This window comes from Myotis davidii, unplaced genomic scaffold, assembly GCF_000327345.1.
Source record: "Myotis davidii unplaced genomic scaffold, ASM32734v1 scaffold520, whole genome shotgun sequence".
Lineage (NCBI taxonomy): Eukaryota > Metazoa > Chordata > Mammalia > Chiroptera > Vespertilionidae > Myotis > Myotis davidii.
Genome location: NW_006292908.1, coordinates 1,801,151 through 1,818,189, shown reverse-complemented (window position 1 = coordinate 1,818,189; position 17,039 = coordinate 1,801,151). Strand labels below are relative to the sequence as shown.

At 41.5% G+C, this 17,039-nt stretch overlaps 1 protein-coding gene across 1 annotated transcript in view; it reads right to left on the bottom strand.

Annotated features, from left to right (window-relative positions):
* ASXL3 (additional sex combs like 3, transcriptional regulator) overlaps positions 1-17,039 on the bottom strand; it is a 147,003-nt gene that overhangs the window by 52,185 nt on the left and 77,779 nt on the right. The window contains exon 9 of the mRNA XM_015565694.1: positions 8,878-9,041. Within this exon, the coding sequence (XP_015421180.1) occupies positions 8,878-9,041 (164 nt within the window). The remainder of the gene's footprint in view (positions 1-8,877; positions 9,042-17,039) is intronic.

Genomic DNA, 17,039 nt, shown 5'->3' with positions numbered 1-17,039 from the left:
TTTCTGGCAGAGCTGATAGCAAGCACGGAGGCTCGGAGAGAATTAGGTTTGAGGGACAGGAAGGCAGATAGTGTGTTGGGGAGCACAGGAGGCTTGGTTGGGAAGTGTCAGGAGGACATTCTGAGAAAAGGGAAGTGTGTGGAAGGCCGCCTGCCCTGTTTATCGGAATTCCGACTTAGGGGAGACTTAGGGGAGTGTCGAAGGTGGCGCCCCTAATTATTCCTTGACCTTCCCAAACAAGTCTGTGCATCTGCAGACCCCCGGATGTTTACTGGAATCTTATGCTTAATCCCTGGATGCCCTTGCCTAGAATGCAATGTAAACACGTGTCCTCCCAAGGTTACTCACCCTACTGATTGTATCTAAAGATAAACATTCCAGTTAAGGCCTTAGGAGGCAGGCAATCGAGGCCGTCCCTTAGCCCTCTCCCCCACAATGAAACTGTGTCTGAGTAATCCATTCATCGTCGTTCAAGGGCTGCTGGTCAGCCCTGGCAATGGTGTGGCTGAACCACAGGCAGGTGGAGCTCGGGGACGCTCCCTCCTCAGCATGGCGCTTCATTCCGCCCACAGAGCCCCTTTCCTACGCTGCAACTCCAAGAACGTCATGGTCACATGTAAATGTTCTGTACATTCCACAGTGCTTGCTGACCTACGCGGCCTTTTCTAAAGGCTTGCTCCAAACCACCTTTCTACCTCGACTTACCCTACATCCCAGCCGTCTCAACTATGTGTTGATGGACATCATATGTGTCTCTGCTTGTGGCCTGGGGCAGGGAGCATCATCAGGGGAAAGAGCATGACCTGGATCAGACAAATCTGTGTTCAAATTCCGGCTTCCATGTTGTTACTTGGGAGACGCCGGGTAAGCCCTCGTTTCTCCCTGACCCTCCGCTTCCATATAGAGAACATTGGGTTAATATACAGACCCTTCGGAGAGGCACTGTAAGGATGAGTGAAAACCCATGTAGAAGGAATTGCAAGTAATCAATGTTGTCATGGGCACATATTGTTTCCTGTGCTAGGATGTCCACTGCACTTCTCAACCTGGTCAACTTCCGTCATCTTCTGGGACCCCAATTCCTATGACACCTTTTCTCTGCAGCCTTCCTACCACCCACAGACACTATCAGCATCCCCTGGATGTTGCATAAAACCACATATACCACCACGTGGCGTGTTCTGTACCTACAGGATTTACATCTCCATCTCCTCAGGAATCAATGCCTCTCAGAGTAGGAACTGTGACTTCCTCAAAAGGGCTGTCAGTGAGCTGGGGGCCTGGCAGGCATCCTCAGGTTAGGGTGATTTGAGGAGAGTACATGTATGAGACTAGTCATAAAGGTGTGGTCTGCGTGCCCACAGAGGACAGTGCCGTGAACTAGAGCTGGTAACGGGCTGGTATGTGACCTGAAAGGCAAGGGACAAAGGGCTTCACCGAACGTAGCAAGGGCTGTGTGGGCAGGACCCTCTGATGGGAGATGGTCAGCAGATGCAGCAGTGTGGGCCACACAGGGCAGATGAGGGGCTCAGTCCCACTCCTCCTCCTTCACCCAAACTTCTGTTGGGCTCCCCCGAAGCTGAACGCAGTTAGAATCCAGGGGCCTTCTCTTTTTCCCCCCTGAACAATTCAGGCCTTAGGTTTTAAGTCATACAGGCCTCTGAGCCTCAGAGGAGGTGGAGGGGGCCCACGATGACCCAGAGAACAATCCCAGGACCTGTGGGGGAGGCAGGTGTCCACGTGGAGGGAGGCCTGGAAGTGGCTGTAGAAACAGCATGGTGAGGACGGCGCCTGCATGAGGAGTGGCCGATGTGAGTGTCAGAAGTCAAGTGGGAAGGGAAGGCTGCCCACTGCGGCCTGGGGGTGAGAGCCCGTGTGCAGGAAAGAGACCATCCACAGGGGAGGTGCGGTGACCAGGGGGAAGACTGGCTACCGACAAGGGGACTCATCAAATGTTTAGTATATTAAGGTTCCTCACTGTCAGTCTAAGGCAGCTTTGAAGAGGGAGAACACTGGGTGAACCATGAGATACAGAGATAATCTATAAACATGGAGATAAACTGTGTTGTATTTCTCTACCGTGACTAGGCTCACACCCTTTTTTTTCTATAAGGTATTCTTTGTTTTCAAGACACAGATGTAAGAAGGTGTTTACGCACCATCCATGAGCACACACATGTTTTATGTATTCACTAGAGGCCCAGTGCACTGGTGGCGTGCCTCAGCCTGGCCTGTGCCCTCTTACAACCTGGGACCCCTGGGGGGGATGTTGACTGGCAGTTTCGGCCCGACTCTTACAGGGGCCAGCCTGTCTTGCCCAGTCCCTAACAGGGCCGATAGGAGCCCGGGAGGGACCGCAGGAGGGCTCCAGGGTATGTCTGGCCCATCTCGATTCATGCACCAGGCCGGTTTCGGCCCGATCCCTGCAGGCCAGGCTGACGAATCTGTGCACCAGGCCTCTAGTATGCATATAAGATCTTTGGTTAATCTCTTCCTGCTCTCTCCCCTTCCCACTTCCCTCTGAGATTCATTAGTCTATTCCATGTTTCCATACCTGTGCATTGAGCATCTGCCCCCTGGTGGTCAGTGTGTATCATAGCTACTGGTCAAACAGTCACACAGTCACTTAGGCTTTTATATATACTAGTATAGATATTCTATCCAGATGTCGTAGCTCTGTCTTAGAAATACATCCAGATATTTCATCACTCTGTCCTAGATCTGGGAACAGCAACACCCTAACAGTGAAGAGCATACGTTTTGGGAAATCTTGATTTTTAAATACCCTTCTCTACTAAAGGGAACATGGCCCCTCAGACAAGCGGTACGTTCCAGGGCTGGGGCACATAACACGCAGATGAGACTGGAACTGCCTGATGACCTTCAAAGTGATAAAGTGCTCAGAGAACAATGTCAGAGACATAGGAGCCCCTTGAACAGGCTCCCAGTGACCAAATGCGGGACAGTCAAGCACAAGAACCTACTGAGAAAACAGGAAAGAGAGAAACCATACAGGTATAAATTAGTGAATACACGGAGAGTCTAAAGAAGAGCAGTATATTCACACAGTTTAAAAGAACCTTCTCGTAAAATATGATTTAATTACCACAGGGAAGCAGTAACTTTACACGGGAGGAGCGTGGCAGATACACTTTCATCAAATGATCAAGTGAGCACCATCAGTATTGAGACAAATCAAAATTGTGTGCCACCTAAGAGCTACAAGGAGAAGAATACAGCATCATTTATCTTGTCCCTCCCCAAAATACTTCATGTGAATCTAATCGCAGGGAAACATCACATACACTTCCGAAGTGTCAAAATCATGAAAGTCTAGGGAATGACTGGAGAAAGGTTCCAGAATGAAGGCGATAAGGAGACATGACAACTAAATGCAATGACAGATTCTGAACTGGATCTTGTTGCTAAAAAATGACATGACTGGGACAACTGGCTAAACTTAAATAGAGTCGAAGAATCCCATGGTAATAATGATCACTGTTAAATGGTCGTGATTGCTTGGATTGTGCATATGTAAGAGAATAGCATTGTTTGTGGAAAATACAACCTTTGGGTCACAATATACTGGGAGGGGGGACAGGGTGGGACATCAGGATGGAAATTTATTCTCTATGTATCTTTAAATTTTCTGAAAGTTTATGATTATTTCAAAAATTACAAAAAACAAAAAAACCCAGGAGGCACAGGTCCTCCTGGTGCAGTAGCCCATGCGTGAGTTAGCCTCCCAGAGCCGAGCAGAGTGAAGAAGGCTGAGGACGGAGTTAAAGGAACACAGGAAAGGCAGCATCTTATCCCTCAATGACCTCCTAAAGGCCATTTGCCACTGTGGCCTTCTTGTGACTCCACACGGACGATTTCTCACGGATTTGTATTTTTCTATCTTTCCCCTGGCTCCTTCCCATACTCTTTCTCACATCCTCCCACAAATATATGTATTCCTCTGGGATGACTATGATGTCTCTCAGCCTCCTCACATCCCCCAGATGACACTGCTATCCATGTAGATTTTATCACTCACTGAATTTTATTCATTCCCCAAACCTGAACATATAATCGTTTCTGGACATTGCATATAGTACAGCGGTTCTCAACCTGTGGGCCACGACCCCTTTGGCAGTTGAATGACCCTTCCACAGGGGTCGCCTAACACCATCCTGCATATCAGATATTTACATTAGATTCATAACAGTGGCAACATTACAGTTATGAAGTAGCCATGAAAATAATTTTATGGTTGGGTCACAACATGAGGAACTGTATTTAAAGGGCCAGAAGGTTGAGAACCACTGATATAGTAGAAGCATTTCAACCCAACATGTTAAAACTCAATTCAACACCTCTTCCCGCCCCTACAGTAGGCACTGTTAACTGACTAGCAAGCTTCTCCCCACCCCACCCCCATGACATATCCTTCTAATAGAACCTCTTAAAAGCCAGATTTCTGAAGTATATCTGACCTCTACCACAGTGCACCATTTTACCTCTAAGGTTCAAGAGTGGGCCTGCATGCTTTAAACCACTGTGCATAGTCCATCGCCTTGGCTAGCATCATTGTTTCAGAAGTGATCATGTGACCCAAGTAGTACCTTTAGTGTGAATCCCAGGTCTTCTTTGAGATACTGAAATAGAAGTACTTTCTTCATGAATATGAACTGAGAGACAAGTACGCTTTTTGATTTTTTGATTCAGGTTTAGAATAGTGCCAACAAGAAGGGAGACGATTTTAAAATTAATTCACTAATAATAATTAAATGGGTCCTTAATAAATACTGAAACCAGGACCAACAACCAGAAGTCCACTCGAACCTCTCGCTTCTAATTACCTGAGCCAATAAATCCCCTTTATATTTCGGTCAGTTGGAGTTTGATTTTCTGTTCCTTGCAGCGTAATGTGTGGAGAGTAAAATGAAGTGTGACAATGTTATAAAACAACTAGGAGTAAATAAAAAATGTAAACTAAGATAAAAATACCTTCTTAAAAAGAAAGGAAAGTACAAATATAGGGAAACAAAATACCAGACAGGCTAGCTTCATGACAGCTGGCACTGACAGGAGAAATGGGAAGCCTGGCTTGTATTCTGAAGATGCCATAAAGCAATGAACCCGGCTTTACGTGGTCCAGGGGAGGAGGCCAGGGAGGACGGCGCTAGGGGAGAAATCAGGCAGAAACCCGGGGAAATCAAAGGCAGGAAACAAGAAAGCTGGGAATCTCAGATGTTGTAAAAAATATGCGAAGACAGCTTTCCTACCAGTGAAATTCCCAGGTATTCCACATAATGAGAGTGCCTCCCACTGGCTCAAATAGTAAATCTGTGTAATCAGATCCCCATTCCCGTGCCTTTTCTAGGGATCAGATTCTGCCCCAGAAAAGAGTGCCCATTCCCACTGGGATATTTATAAGCGAAACTGAAACATCAGCAGTTTGGTAGCAGGAGCAAGGGTTTTGCTCATCTTGAGACAGAGACAGAAGAGCTGTAAATTCCTTGGTACCAAATGCTGATAGGATCACAGAGCCCTTCTGTCTTCCCAAGTCACCCGAGATAAAATCTCCACCGCCTTCTAGACCTTTCACAACCCCATCGCCCAGGCAATCTCTCATGTCTTCCTACTCGGCTGGGTTGAAAATATGCCTGGAATTCAGTCCTTTCTGTTCTCTTTCAAGGCCAAAAGCCCAAGGTCAGACCCTTATTTCTGTTTTCAACTACTACAATGGTCTCTAAACCAGTATCCCTGAGCCTTAACTTTCTGCCTGTCCCATCCATCATTCACAGGACGACTAGCTCTTAAGAGAAAATGAAGACTGCATTTTATTCATCTTTTAGGATCTTCTTCCCCTCCTTTCTGTCCAGGCACTAAAATATCTGTATATATTATTCCACGCATGCCACTTCTCACTTGCAAAATCTCTGATGGTACCCATTCCTTTGAGAAAGAGTTCCAAGAGCGTAGTCTGCAACCAGGTCATCAAGGTGGTCAACCAACAACCTGTCAGCACAGCATCCACCTCTTCCCCCCTCATCCAGGCACAATGAACTGCTGGATCTCCTGGTACTCAGGTCGTTGTAAGTGGCACCCTCCTCCTCTGTAAGAGTCACTGTCCCTTGTTCTACTGATGAAACACCTATTAGTGCTTCAAGGTTCCATTATCCTTTCCACCATGAAATCATCTCCAGTACTACTTCCAGACTGAAGTTCTCTATCCTCTGGACACTCAGAGGATGTTTTTTATTCTTCCATTTAGGCATTTATATTACTTTCCTGTGTCTTATGCTAAATTTGGTGTAGATCCATCCAGTTTTAAGACTTAGTTCCTAGTAATGAGCAAAGTGTATATTGTACAGCATTTTAACACAAGGTTGTCTCTCTTCTCTGTTATTCCTCTAGAACAGTGGTTCTCAACCTTCCTAATGCCGCGACCTTTTAATACAGTTCCTCATGTTGTGGTGACCCCCAACCATAAAATTATTTTCGTTGCTACTTCATAACTGTAATTTTGCTACTGTTATGAATTGTAATGTAAATATCTGATATGCAGGATGTATTTTCATTGTTACACATTGAACATAATTAAAGCATAGTAATCAATCACAAAAACAATATGTATTTATATATGTGTTTTCCGATGGTCTTAGGGGTCGCGACCCACAGGTAGAGAACCGCTGCTCTAGAAGATTCATTCTCGTATCCTCTGTATTTCGCAATGTATACGGAGCACATAATACATGCTCAATAGATATTTCTTGCATAAATAATTTCCTGGTGAACTAACTGTTATTTGTGGACAGGTATTGTGCCTTGCTCGTCTATATTTCTCACAACGACTAGAAAAAGCTGAGTGACAGAAAGTGCTGAGGCTGGCCTCCTGGCTTACCTAGGACAACCTGTCATTTCTCTATTCTGAAAAGATGTACTGACTATCCTTTATATGCCAAATCTTATTCTAGGAGTTGGAGACCAAATTGCCAACAAGATAAACCGCACAGATGTTGAAGTGGAGGAAATAGTGTGTAACTAAAAAAATCAGTCCCCACCACCACAAAAAAAGTAATTTTTTTTCTTAATTCCTGCATTCAATTCTCAATCACACAAGCTTGAAATCTAAGAGTCATCAGTAGCTTCTCCCTATATCTTACTGCAACTGCTACTTGACAAAATGTAAAATTGCTCCCACTGGGTGATGATGAAGATAATGATGACATTATCCTCCTCCTCGATTTCAATGCTATTTTCCAAATCCAAGCCCTCACTTTGCCTTTTTGAAACAACTAAAATTGCTTTCTAACCACTTTTTCCACCCTCATGCCTCCCATCTCTAACATTCCTTTTTAGTGCTGCCAGAGTAAGTTTCTTAAAGAGCAACAATATTGTACATTTTAGCTCTGCTCAAAAGCCCTCTACGGCTTTGCACTGCAAACACGGGGAGAACACTTTCCAAGACCTCTCAGCCTTTATACGCACGGATCTCCCGAAATCAACTTCTAGTTTGTCTCCCCAGATTCACTGGCACAGTTCCACCTAAAATCCAGTCTCCCACAACGTTAGCTCTGGATTTTGTATCTGAACCTTTCACCTTCCATCATTTGTTTTCAAATTCTGCCCATATTTCTCGGCCCAATCTTAAATCTGTTTCTGATTCTTTCCTTCTCCACATGAAAGCTCAGTATACTTTCTGCCTTTCCCTAAAGCTTATCTGTTTCTATCTCATATTTTGATTATTTAGAAATACAGCTGATGTATCCAACTCGAGTGTATGTAATCATTGATTTCATAAATATTAAACAATTTTTATAGAATGAAGGCAAACCTCCAAACACAAATCTTCCCAAAATGAAAATAATATTTTTTCCAGATAGGAACAATAATCTCTACCAAAGAGATCTATAAGAATGACAGAAAACTAGATGGCTCAACAAATTTTAAGTATGTATGAAAGGAGATAAGTTAGTAGGAACAGAATCAAATAAAAAGCTAAAAAAATTATTCACAGTAATGTGAAAATACTGAATCAATCTCGCCCATATCAGTCTATGGAGGTACCTATCATTTTGAGATACGAATTCATTTTGAGATACAAATTCATAAATATGCACACACTATGTCCATCAACTGGAAACAATACACAGTGTCAAACTTTATTGACATAAGCATCACAAGGAAACTTCCTATTTACCATTTAATAATTTCTGTGAGATTTAATAAAAGCTTATGTGATGAATTTGTTGGCCTTTTCTAAGGAAACAGCTTTAGAAGATGACCGATGCCTGCAATTGTGGGTCTATCTTTGCATTTCCTTATTTTAGAGGCCTTTCAAAAATACTAAACTACACTTAAGCATTTCCAGTTGTCCTAAAAGAAAGATAAAAGGTGATTATTTATAGGCAATCGTATTCATGACGATAGACTTTCAGAAGGCAACTGCAAACATAAATTTTAAATGCTTTTTGGAAAGAGTTGAGAATAAAAACATTTACATAATTTCTTAGAAGCCCTGGCTTTTTATTGCTGCACTTCACTATTCCCTCCGGGCAGGGAGCAGCTACTTCCACGATGTATTTGATGGTGGAATGTTTGATTTCTTTGCTTTCCCTTCCCATGGTGGGTAGGTCTATTGTTTTCACTTTATTGCAATGTGCTGTATCTTACAATTGGTATTGGTTCACGCCTGATAATAAAAAATGGCTTTGTTTTAGCAGATGAAACAAACACACCAATGCTAGCGGTGAGCATGCAAATTACATAAATACACTGTAACATTACAAAAAGGGTCCATCCACTTATCAGTCATCTTTGAGAACAGACTTGCCACTTTATAAATACAACTAGTGACTCCTATCAAGTGTCTAAACTTCCACTTACCTGCCGATCCACTTCTGGGAGCAAAAGCAGGAGGTATTGTTGAAAATGCTGAGGTAAGGAAGCAAACGTATGTTTATTGATTAATGCCCTCAAGTTAGTGTTGACAAGAATAGATCCTGGCGTTTCTATGTCAATGTCCTCAGCTTTGGTCCATTTCAAGTGTCCTGTGATAAAGAGCAAGAGGCATGAGTTTACTACGGACTGGAAACATCATGCACGTGTACACACAAATATATGTACACATGGAGCACATATATGTACACATATAGATTCATGAATCTATTTAATTCTACCCCTTTTAAAAATGGCATTTCAGAAGGAAATCTCAAAGCTTCTTTGTGTTCCTATTTGCCTAAGTTGTCTTTAATTTTCATCACGCATACTTCACTCAATGCGTCCATATTTTTGTCTCAAAGGAGCACCAGTTCTAGATAAAGAAGTATTTTATGTTCTTCTAATTCACCAGAATTTTAATTTTTTTAAGTATATTTTATTGATTTTCCACAGAGAGGAAGGGAGAGAGATAGAGAGTTAGAAACATCGATGAGAGAGAAACATCGATCAGCTGCCTCTTGCACATCTCCTACTGGGGATGTGCCCGCAACCCAGGTACATGACCTTGACCGGAATCGAACCTGGGACCTTTCAGTCCGCAGGCCGACGCTCTATCCACTGAGCCAAACCGGTTTTGGCTAATTCACCAGAATTTTAAAAAAAAATTGGGGAGCATAAGTGGTAGCAAGTACAATATTTGTACATTCTATAATACACAGAATGAATAATAATAGTGCTGGGAATTTAACAGAGATACGGGTAGCACCAATAGCTCTGTGGTCCCCATGTGTCAGGTAGAACACCAAGCACTGGATTATTTCAGAAGACTCTTATCCAGGGTATTTTGAGAGCAATAATGTATAAAGCAATCCTTTATAAAAATATCAGCTGCATGGTCTGCAAAGCCAGTATGCTTTGAAGGATAATTCTACAACACAAGGCACACTGGCCTCCAACAGGAGGCCATATATAGAGGTCACAACTGGAAACACTGACACAATAAAGTAACCTACCATGAGGGGCCGTCAGCTGATGCATCAAACAGAAGAATTTCCACTCTTAGCTATTTACGTTAAGAGAACCATTTGAATGTGATATTAATAGAGTGTATTTTCAATCATCTGTTGATAAATTACAGCTTATGAGCTATAGCCAGTCCAACTCTTTAGATTCCCTAGGTCTACCTCTGCATTACAATTCAGAGTTGAATAGTTGTGATGGAAATCACATGACCTGCAAAGCCTACTACATTGCCTCTCTGTCCTCTGATAGAAAAATTGCTGGCCTTTGTTTTAAAGAATTAGAGACAAAAGAAGGAATAAAAACCATTATATAAAAACAGGACACTATGATAAAAAAAATAGACACATTTGAAATATGACCATATAAAATGTCTAAGAAAATTAGTTCTTTAAAAATTAAAAAAATTCAATGAACACAGCAGAAGAATACACACACACACACACACACACACGCACGCACGCACACGCACACGCCTAAATGTCCATCCAACCGGTAGCTATGATGTGCACTGACCACCAGGGGGTAGATGCTCAACACAGGAGCTGCCATGATGCACACTGGCCATTTAAAAAGAAACGGCACCGCGGAGCTGGCGCCCACAAAGCAACTTTAGGCTTCCCCCAAGTGGGACACAGGCCCTGCCACCACCCTGGAGGGACACTCCACCGAATCGCAGCTAATGCTGCCAAGACCCCATGACCCAAAATGTGGCCCACAGCCCAGCCCAGCCCTGAAAGGGTCGCTGGGGGCACTGGTTAATGATGTCATGTAGCAACGTGGCTTCCTCTCCCTAGTGACTAGCCTCTTTGGAGTTTCTTCAGCCCAGGAACATGACGTGTTGATATTTACTGCTGTGTTGGTGACAATTCCTTGAAAGAGAAGCTGGGGTCCTTCACTGGGCTGGAAAAAGTTTAGCTAAATCAGAAAGCAGGTCTAATAAAGCAAATTTATATACACACACACACATAAAGCCCTCGCTGATGCCAATCACACACGAGTTTCAATCTGTCATTGTCGATTGTGAATTTGGTTGACACTTCTATTATAGAGAAAGGGCAAGTAGCAATATTAAAATACTTCTTCTAATTAATTTCCTTTCAATGTGCACAGATCCATGCATTGGGCCTCTAGTTAAATAAAATATAGAGTTGGTGAAACATCTAGAATACAGCATCTAAGATGATGAGTAAAAAAACACCATAGAGAACGAAATACAGGGAATGGAATAAGTAGTCTGAGTGCATATCTGTATGAGTTTCAGAACAAAAACACACAGCAGATGGCAGAGAAGCAATAGTTGAAGAGCTAATGGCTGAAATCTTTAGAATTGAAAAAAAAAATGATGAGACCTCAGATAAAGGAGGACTCCAGCTCTGAAGGACAAATATCCATGTGATATGTTGAAATCACAGAACATCAAAAAAAAGAGAATATCTTAAACAGTTTTGAACAAAAATAGATTACCTCAAAAGGGATGACAATAAGACGGAAACCTTATCCTCAAAAGATAGCAGATGACAGTGAAATATCAAAGGGCCAAGAGAAAATAAGTGTCAATCTAGAAGTTCATTGAAAACAGTCTCTCAATGGCAATGGCACAAGAATATTTTCAGTATCCAAAATGGAAACTAACCCTTAGAGAATTTTGCTAAAATAACCAGTAAATGTTCTTAACAAATAAATTAAATAGAAGAAAGAATGAGCAAGTAGCAAAAGCAATGTGTCAACTAAAAGACTAACAGAAACAAGTCCAAATATACTTAATGGTGAAAAAAAATACTAATAACTAATGAGTGTTAAAACAAGTGGAAATACAGTAGTGGAGAATCATCGCAGGGGGATGGAAGGTGTGATTGGACTGAGAACACTGTAAAACCCGGGCACGTTTTGGGAACAGGAGAGAGACGGGCTAGTTCTTGACTTTGTTAAAACTCTATAGGTAGCCACTGGGGGTCAGGGGGAAGACTCATGACTTCAAAATAAATGCATGGGAGGAAAACTCAATCAATCAAATGGAAGGTATAAAAGGAGGAGAACTTTTAAAGAAATAATTCACTGGGAAATATATTGACCTTATGCCTGCATCTATTTAAATAGGATAGCATTCAAAAATCTAAAATTGAGAGACTTGAAAAGAGAAACTGGAATTACACAATGCTAGTGGGAAATCTTAAGATATTTGATCGGAAATTGCAATATCAGACAAAAGACTTGTCTTAAGAATACAGAGGACATCAGCAACTCAATAATCCATCTTGTACCGATGAATTTAACCCAGGGCACTGCACGGAGCCCTTCAGAGAAAGCAATATTTTTGTCAGCACTCCAGGGACAGTAAGAAAACAAGCATAAACAAAGCCAAAAAACTGACCCGTGAGTCTCAACTAATACTGGAGAATTATATAAAACCTCATCTTTCTTTTCACAAAGAAATATGAGTAGGTATCAATAACATGAACACAGCAACTGTTCAGTCCTCACATACCCATCATATATTTGCACATTCAAAAACACATTTCTAAATATTTCATAAGTTAAAGGGAAAAAACTGCAACAAAAATTACAAAATATTTTGATTCTGAATGATAATGTTAAAATTTGTAAATTGAAGCTCAATAGGTTTTAAAGGCAAATTGTATATATTAGAGAGTGGAAAAAATATTGAAAATTCACTTGTTAAAGGTACACATCAAGAAGTTAATACATGAACCCAGGAATAAAACCATGAGAAAGAAAAATACAAAAATTTAAAAATTAAGATAGGCATTCATGAAATTTAAAAAAGGACAAAATAATTTTTCTTTTATTAGACTAATAAAACAGGCATACCTCTAGAGAGAGGTAGCACCAATGAACATTAATAGGAATGAAAGGTAGGCATGTAGTTTGAGATATATCATAGGTTTACAAGGCAAAAGTAGCTATATATATAGATTTTAAAAAGCACAAGTAATACTATGACTTTAGCCAGTATCTTTGCAGACAAACTGTTATGTTTATAAACATTCAAATTTAACTTAAAAATAGAAAACCTGAATGAATTTATAAAATCTTTTAAAAAATGGATAAATAGGCAACCCTACATACACACAAAGCACTTAACAGAAATAGCTCTGAAGATGAATTTTACCAGGACACCAACAAACTTTCCCATTATTTCATATTATACAGGTCCCAGTGACTAGGCAATGCAAGGAAGTGCTTTATTCACTTTATGAAGTTCATATAACCTTTATTCCAAAGTAAGGATAAAGACAGAAGGAGAGAAAATTTCTTGGCCAATCTCACTTATAGACACAAAAAGTACAAAAGTTGTATCTATCTTTTTAAAATCTAAAGCAAATCTCACAAACTCCTAATGTTTGTTGAGTCACAGTGTGGATGTGTACATGTCTGCTTCATTAGATTCGGTATTTTTCTCTATGTTTGAAGTACTTGACAATTAAAATGAAAAGGACACGGGGAGAGAATAGGGAAGGAGCTGCTTACCTTTATTAGAGGCAAAGGTAAAACCTAGAGGCAGAAATGGTGAAAATATAGGGAAGGCATTTGCTTAGTTGTTTTTTATGGCCTGGAGATTCTCAATATGAAGGAACTGGGATCGCTTACCAACAGTAATTCTGATTGGGAGGGGGCATTGGAGAAAAGAGAAATCTGAAACACTTTTGAAATACATGTTATGAGCCATGTGAGAAGTATGGATTATGCTGCTGGTTACTGTTTAGTTTGCTTCAAAATCATCAAGAATATCAGAGGGGGGAAAAGATCCGGAGAGGTATGTGGTCTTTTGAAAAGACCTGTTTCAAAGATGTCCATTTAGGCAAAAGCATGTTTCATAATTTTGGAACAAAAACAGAACAGATGAGACTCTTGCTAAATTTGCCACCACAGAGAATGTTTAATTCCTTTTTAATCCTTTTCATGCATTTACTCCTAACTGGCTTAAGGACAATCCAATTATATCTGATTGCCCCAGCTTGTTAAAGCTGGTACCTCGTCTCCCTACAGTATCCAGAGAAAGGAAAGATGCTGTCATTTTAGTGTCTAATTCCTGACACTAGAGAGTGTCAAGTATTTGAGGCCCTTGGGAGGAGGAAGAGAAGCCACAGTGAGAATCTCTGCTATAGGAGCACCAGGATGATTCCAAGATAAAAACCATGGGCCTGTGTCCAAACAGGGCCAGGGCAAGTCTCTGTTATGTTGACCAAAGGGACTTGGAAGAGCACCAGTCTCAGGAGAGGCTGCAGACGTCGGTGCTCCCATGGATCAGTGGGTAGAACGCTGGCGGACACACTCAGACTCCCAGAAGGGACCCACACAGGATTTACACACAAAACACAAACCTCAAGACACACCAGTCACACGGGGGCAGGAGCACACGCCAGGGCAGACCAGAGCGTGTGGGACCAGAGGAAAATACAGAAGGAGTTCAGAACGAAAAGTGCGCTTCATTGCCTCCTAGGAACCGAGAGGAAGGTTCTGAAAGAGCTCGGAGAAGAAACACAGAAGCTTTCCAAGAGTGAAATCTAAGGGGTACACATGTGTCTGAGGTCAAAATCACACATTCTATGACAAGGATCCACATAGCCTTCACACATGAAAAACCATGTACAGAGTCTACCAGGGAGCACTGAATCCATTGAAATATAGTACCGGGGTCATGAACTATGGGAATGCTGACTGCAGAACAGAATATAAATGTTAACAACGATGTATAAAAAAATAATAAAACTAACCAGGACATGGAGGTAGGAGGGGCTATGCGTGTAATTATTTTCCCTGTCCTTTACAATATACTGTCCAACATTAAATGAATACTTAAAAAAGATAATTTCTCCTCTTCCAGTTTTTCATTTATTTAATACCTTTGGAGAGACCTTTTAGCAATAAATAGATCTCATAGCAATATTCTTTTAAAATTTTACTTCTGTTCTTTTTTAGTAGGCAGCCTGGGCTTACTTAAATTTTATACTTTTAATTTAAATGGCATAATACAGTTTCTTAGTGATGACCTCTGGCTAGACTTACACATGAAGAGATGTCAAATCTGTTTATAAAACACTGAGAGAGATTATTTTGGATGATAGATTGAGGCTTATTTTTCAAGTCTTATTTTTCTGCATTGATTTATTCTTAAAGCATATAACATTTTATGAAACCAGTAATGTTATCATTCTTCACTACAAAAAAGATTAAACCAAATAAAATATATTGGAACGAATCCCAGAAGTTGGGCTCAGCAAGCACATTTATTCCAAACCCCTCAGAGACATCCATTACAGTCTTAGGCGAGTTGGCAGGCACTCTGTAAACTCCTTCTGAGTGGGTAGGAAGAGCTATCATTAAAAACTGGTTTAGGTAAGTGACCCCTCATTTTAGCTAAGGGAACATGTGAGAAATTAATTTGTAAGAGAGTGGTAGGAGAGAATAGCATTAAACAATTTTTTAGATGTGTACAATCCACCCTCCGAGTGTCCTGGACTCCATGAGATGATAATGTACCAGGGTTCTCTCTGAAGACTCCACAGGGGAGCTTCTAAATGAGTTTCATCCTTTGCTAAGATAAGCAGACAGGATATTAAACCAACTGATTAGGCAAGAAACACATGTACTTTAAACCCCATTTTCAGCTGTCACCTACCTCTCAGCTCAGTAGATGTGGTTTCGACTGCCTGATTATGTGGTAGTCTAATATTTACTGTTATAATAACCTGCAAGACGTATGATATAAAAGAGCTCTTGGAGACACTGCTAGCATTTGTTTTACACATCACAGAATAACGTTTCCTACCGTACACGATTAAGAAATGGGGGAGGGCTAACAAAAATTTTGTCTTTTGCTATAACATCATCAGAAAAATATTCTATAGATCTGTTTGTTTTTTTTCAACTGCACTCAATTGACCCATGTCTCCTGTCTATTCCATCAGAGAGCTACTCAGAGAAATATCCTTTTACTTTCCACAAATAACCCTGGTTAAGAACAAAACAAAGATAACACAAAACACCAATGTCAAAAGTACTGGGTCCCTAGGCGGTGACATATTTCCCACAGGATCTCAAGAGCACGATCAGAACTAGAATGACTGGGGTGTCGGCGCTCACTGTGTCTATTTTTATTGTGTGCCCTAGCCCTCTCCCGGGGGCTGGCCTCTGCAGGGACCTGAGGGGCCCTGGGGGACATCCTCTACTGCAGGGACCTCAGGAAAACACCGGGGTCCACTGTGTGCTGGGCTACACTCGCGAGGCTCTGAGACGCAGGTAAAACCTCCACCTTGAAAAGAGTGACTATCCTGCAATTTGACAAACTAACATGGCCAGAGACCAAAAGCAAGTGCATAAGGGATGATGAAAAGTATTTCATATCCTGTTCGGGAAATCTCACAATAAGGATGAAAATTTAGATGAACACCATAAAGGCTGATACTTACTGAGTTTAGTTTCAGAATTACCTGAAATTAGAAACGACTTGTAGCATTTGTTTTCGTTCAGAACTAGAGGCCCGATGCACGAAATTCATGCAAGGGGCTCAGCCCTCACAGCCACGGTGGCTGTCTCAGCCCTTGCAGCCCCAGAAGGTCATCCGGAAGGACATCGGGAATGTCATTCGGCTGTCAGGTCTAATTAGCATATTGCGCTTTTATTATCAGAGATGGCTTCAGTGGATTAAGGCTTTTATACAGTTACCTCTACCTAGGGATGGCAAAGGAGGTGAAAACCGCATTTCTGAAACTGTAGAATTGGATGTCTAACTCTGCTGGGAAAACAGATAATGAAGAACCAGTTCTCCCCATCTGGCTGGCTGGGAGTGCTGGTTGTTCATCTTTCTTCACATTGGTTCGGGAGCTAACATTGGTCCTCAAAGAATGACCTATCCCAAGAGCACAGGGTCTCCTGGGAGAGGTCCGTTCCCTCCCTCCCTTCCTCCCCCTCTCTCTCATCAATAAATATAAATTTAAAATGTGTATTTAGCACCTTCTAATAAGAGCGATATAAGGGGTGTGGTGAGAGCCTCGAAGATGGACAGAAGGTCATTATTCCAAAAAAATGAGCAAGGTTAATGGCAAAGATTGGAGAGCAAAATA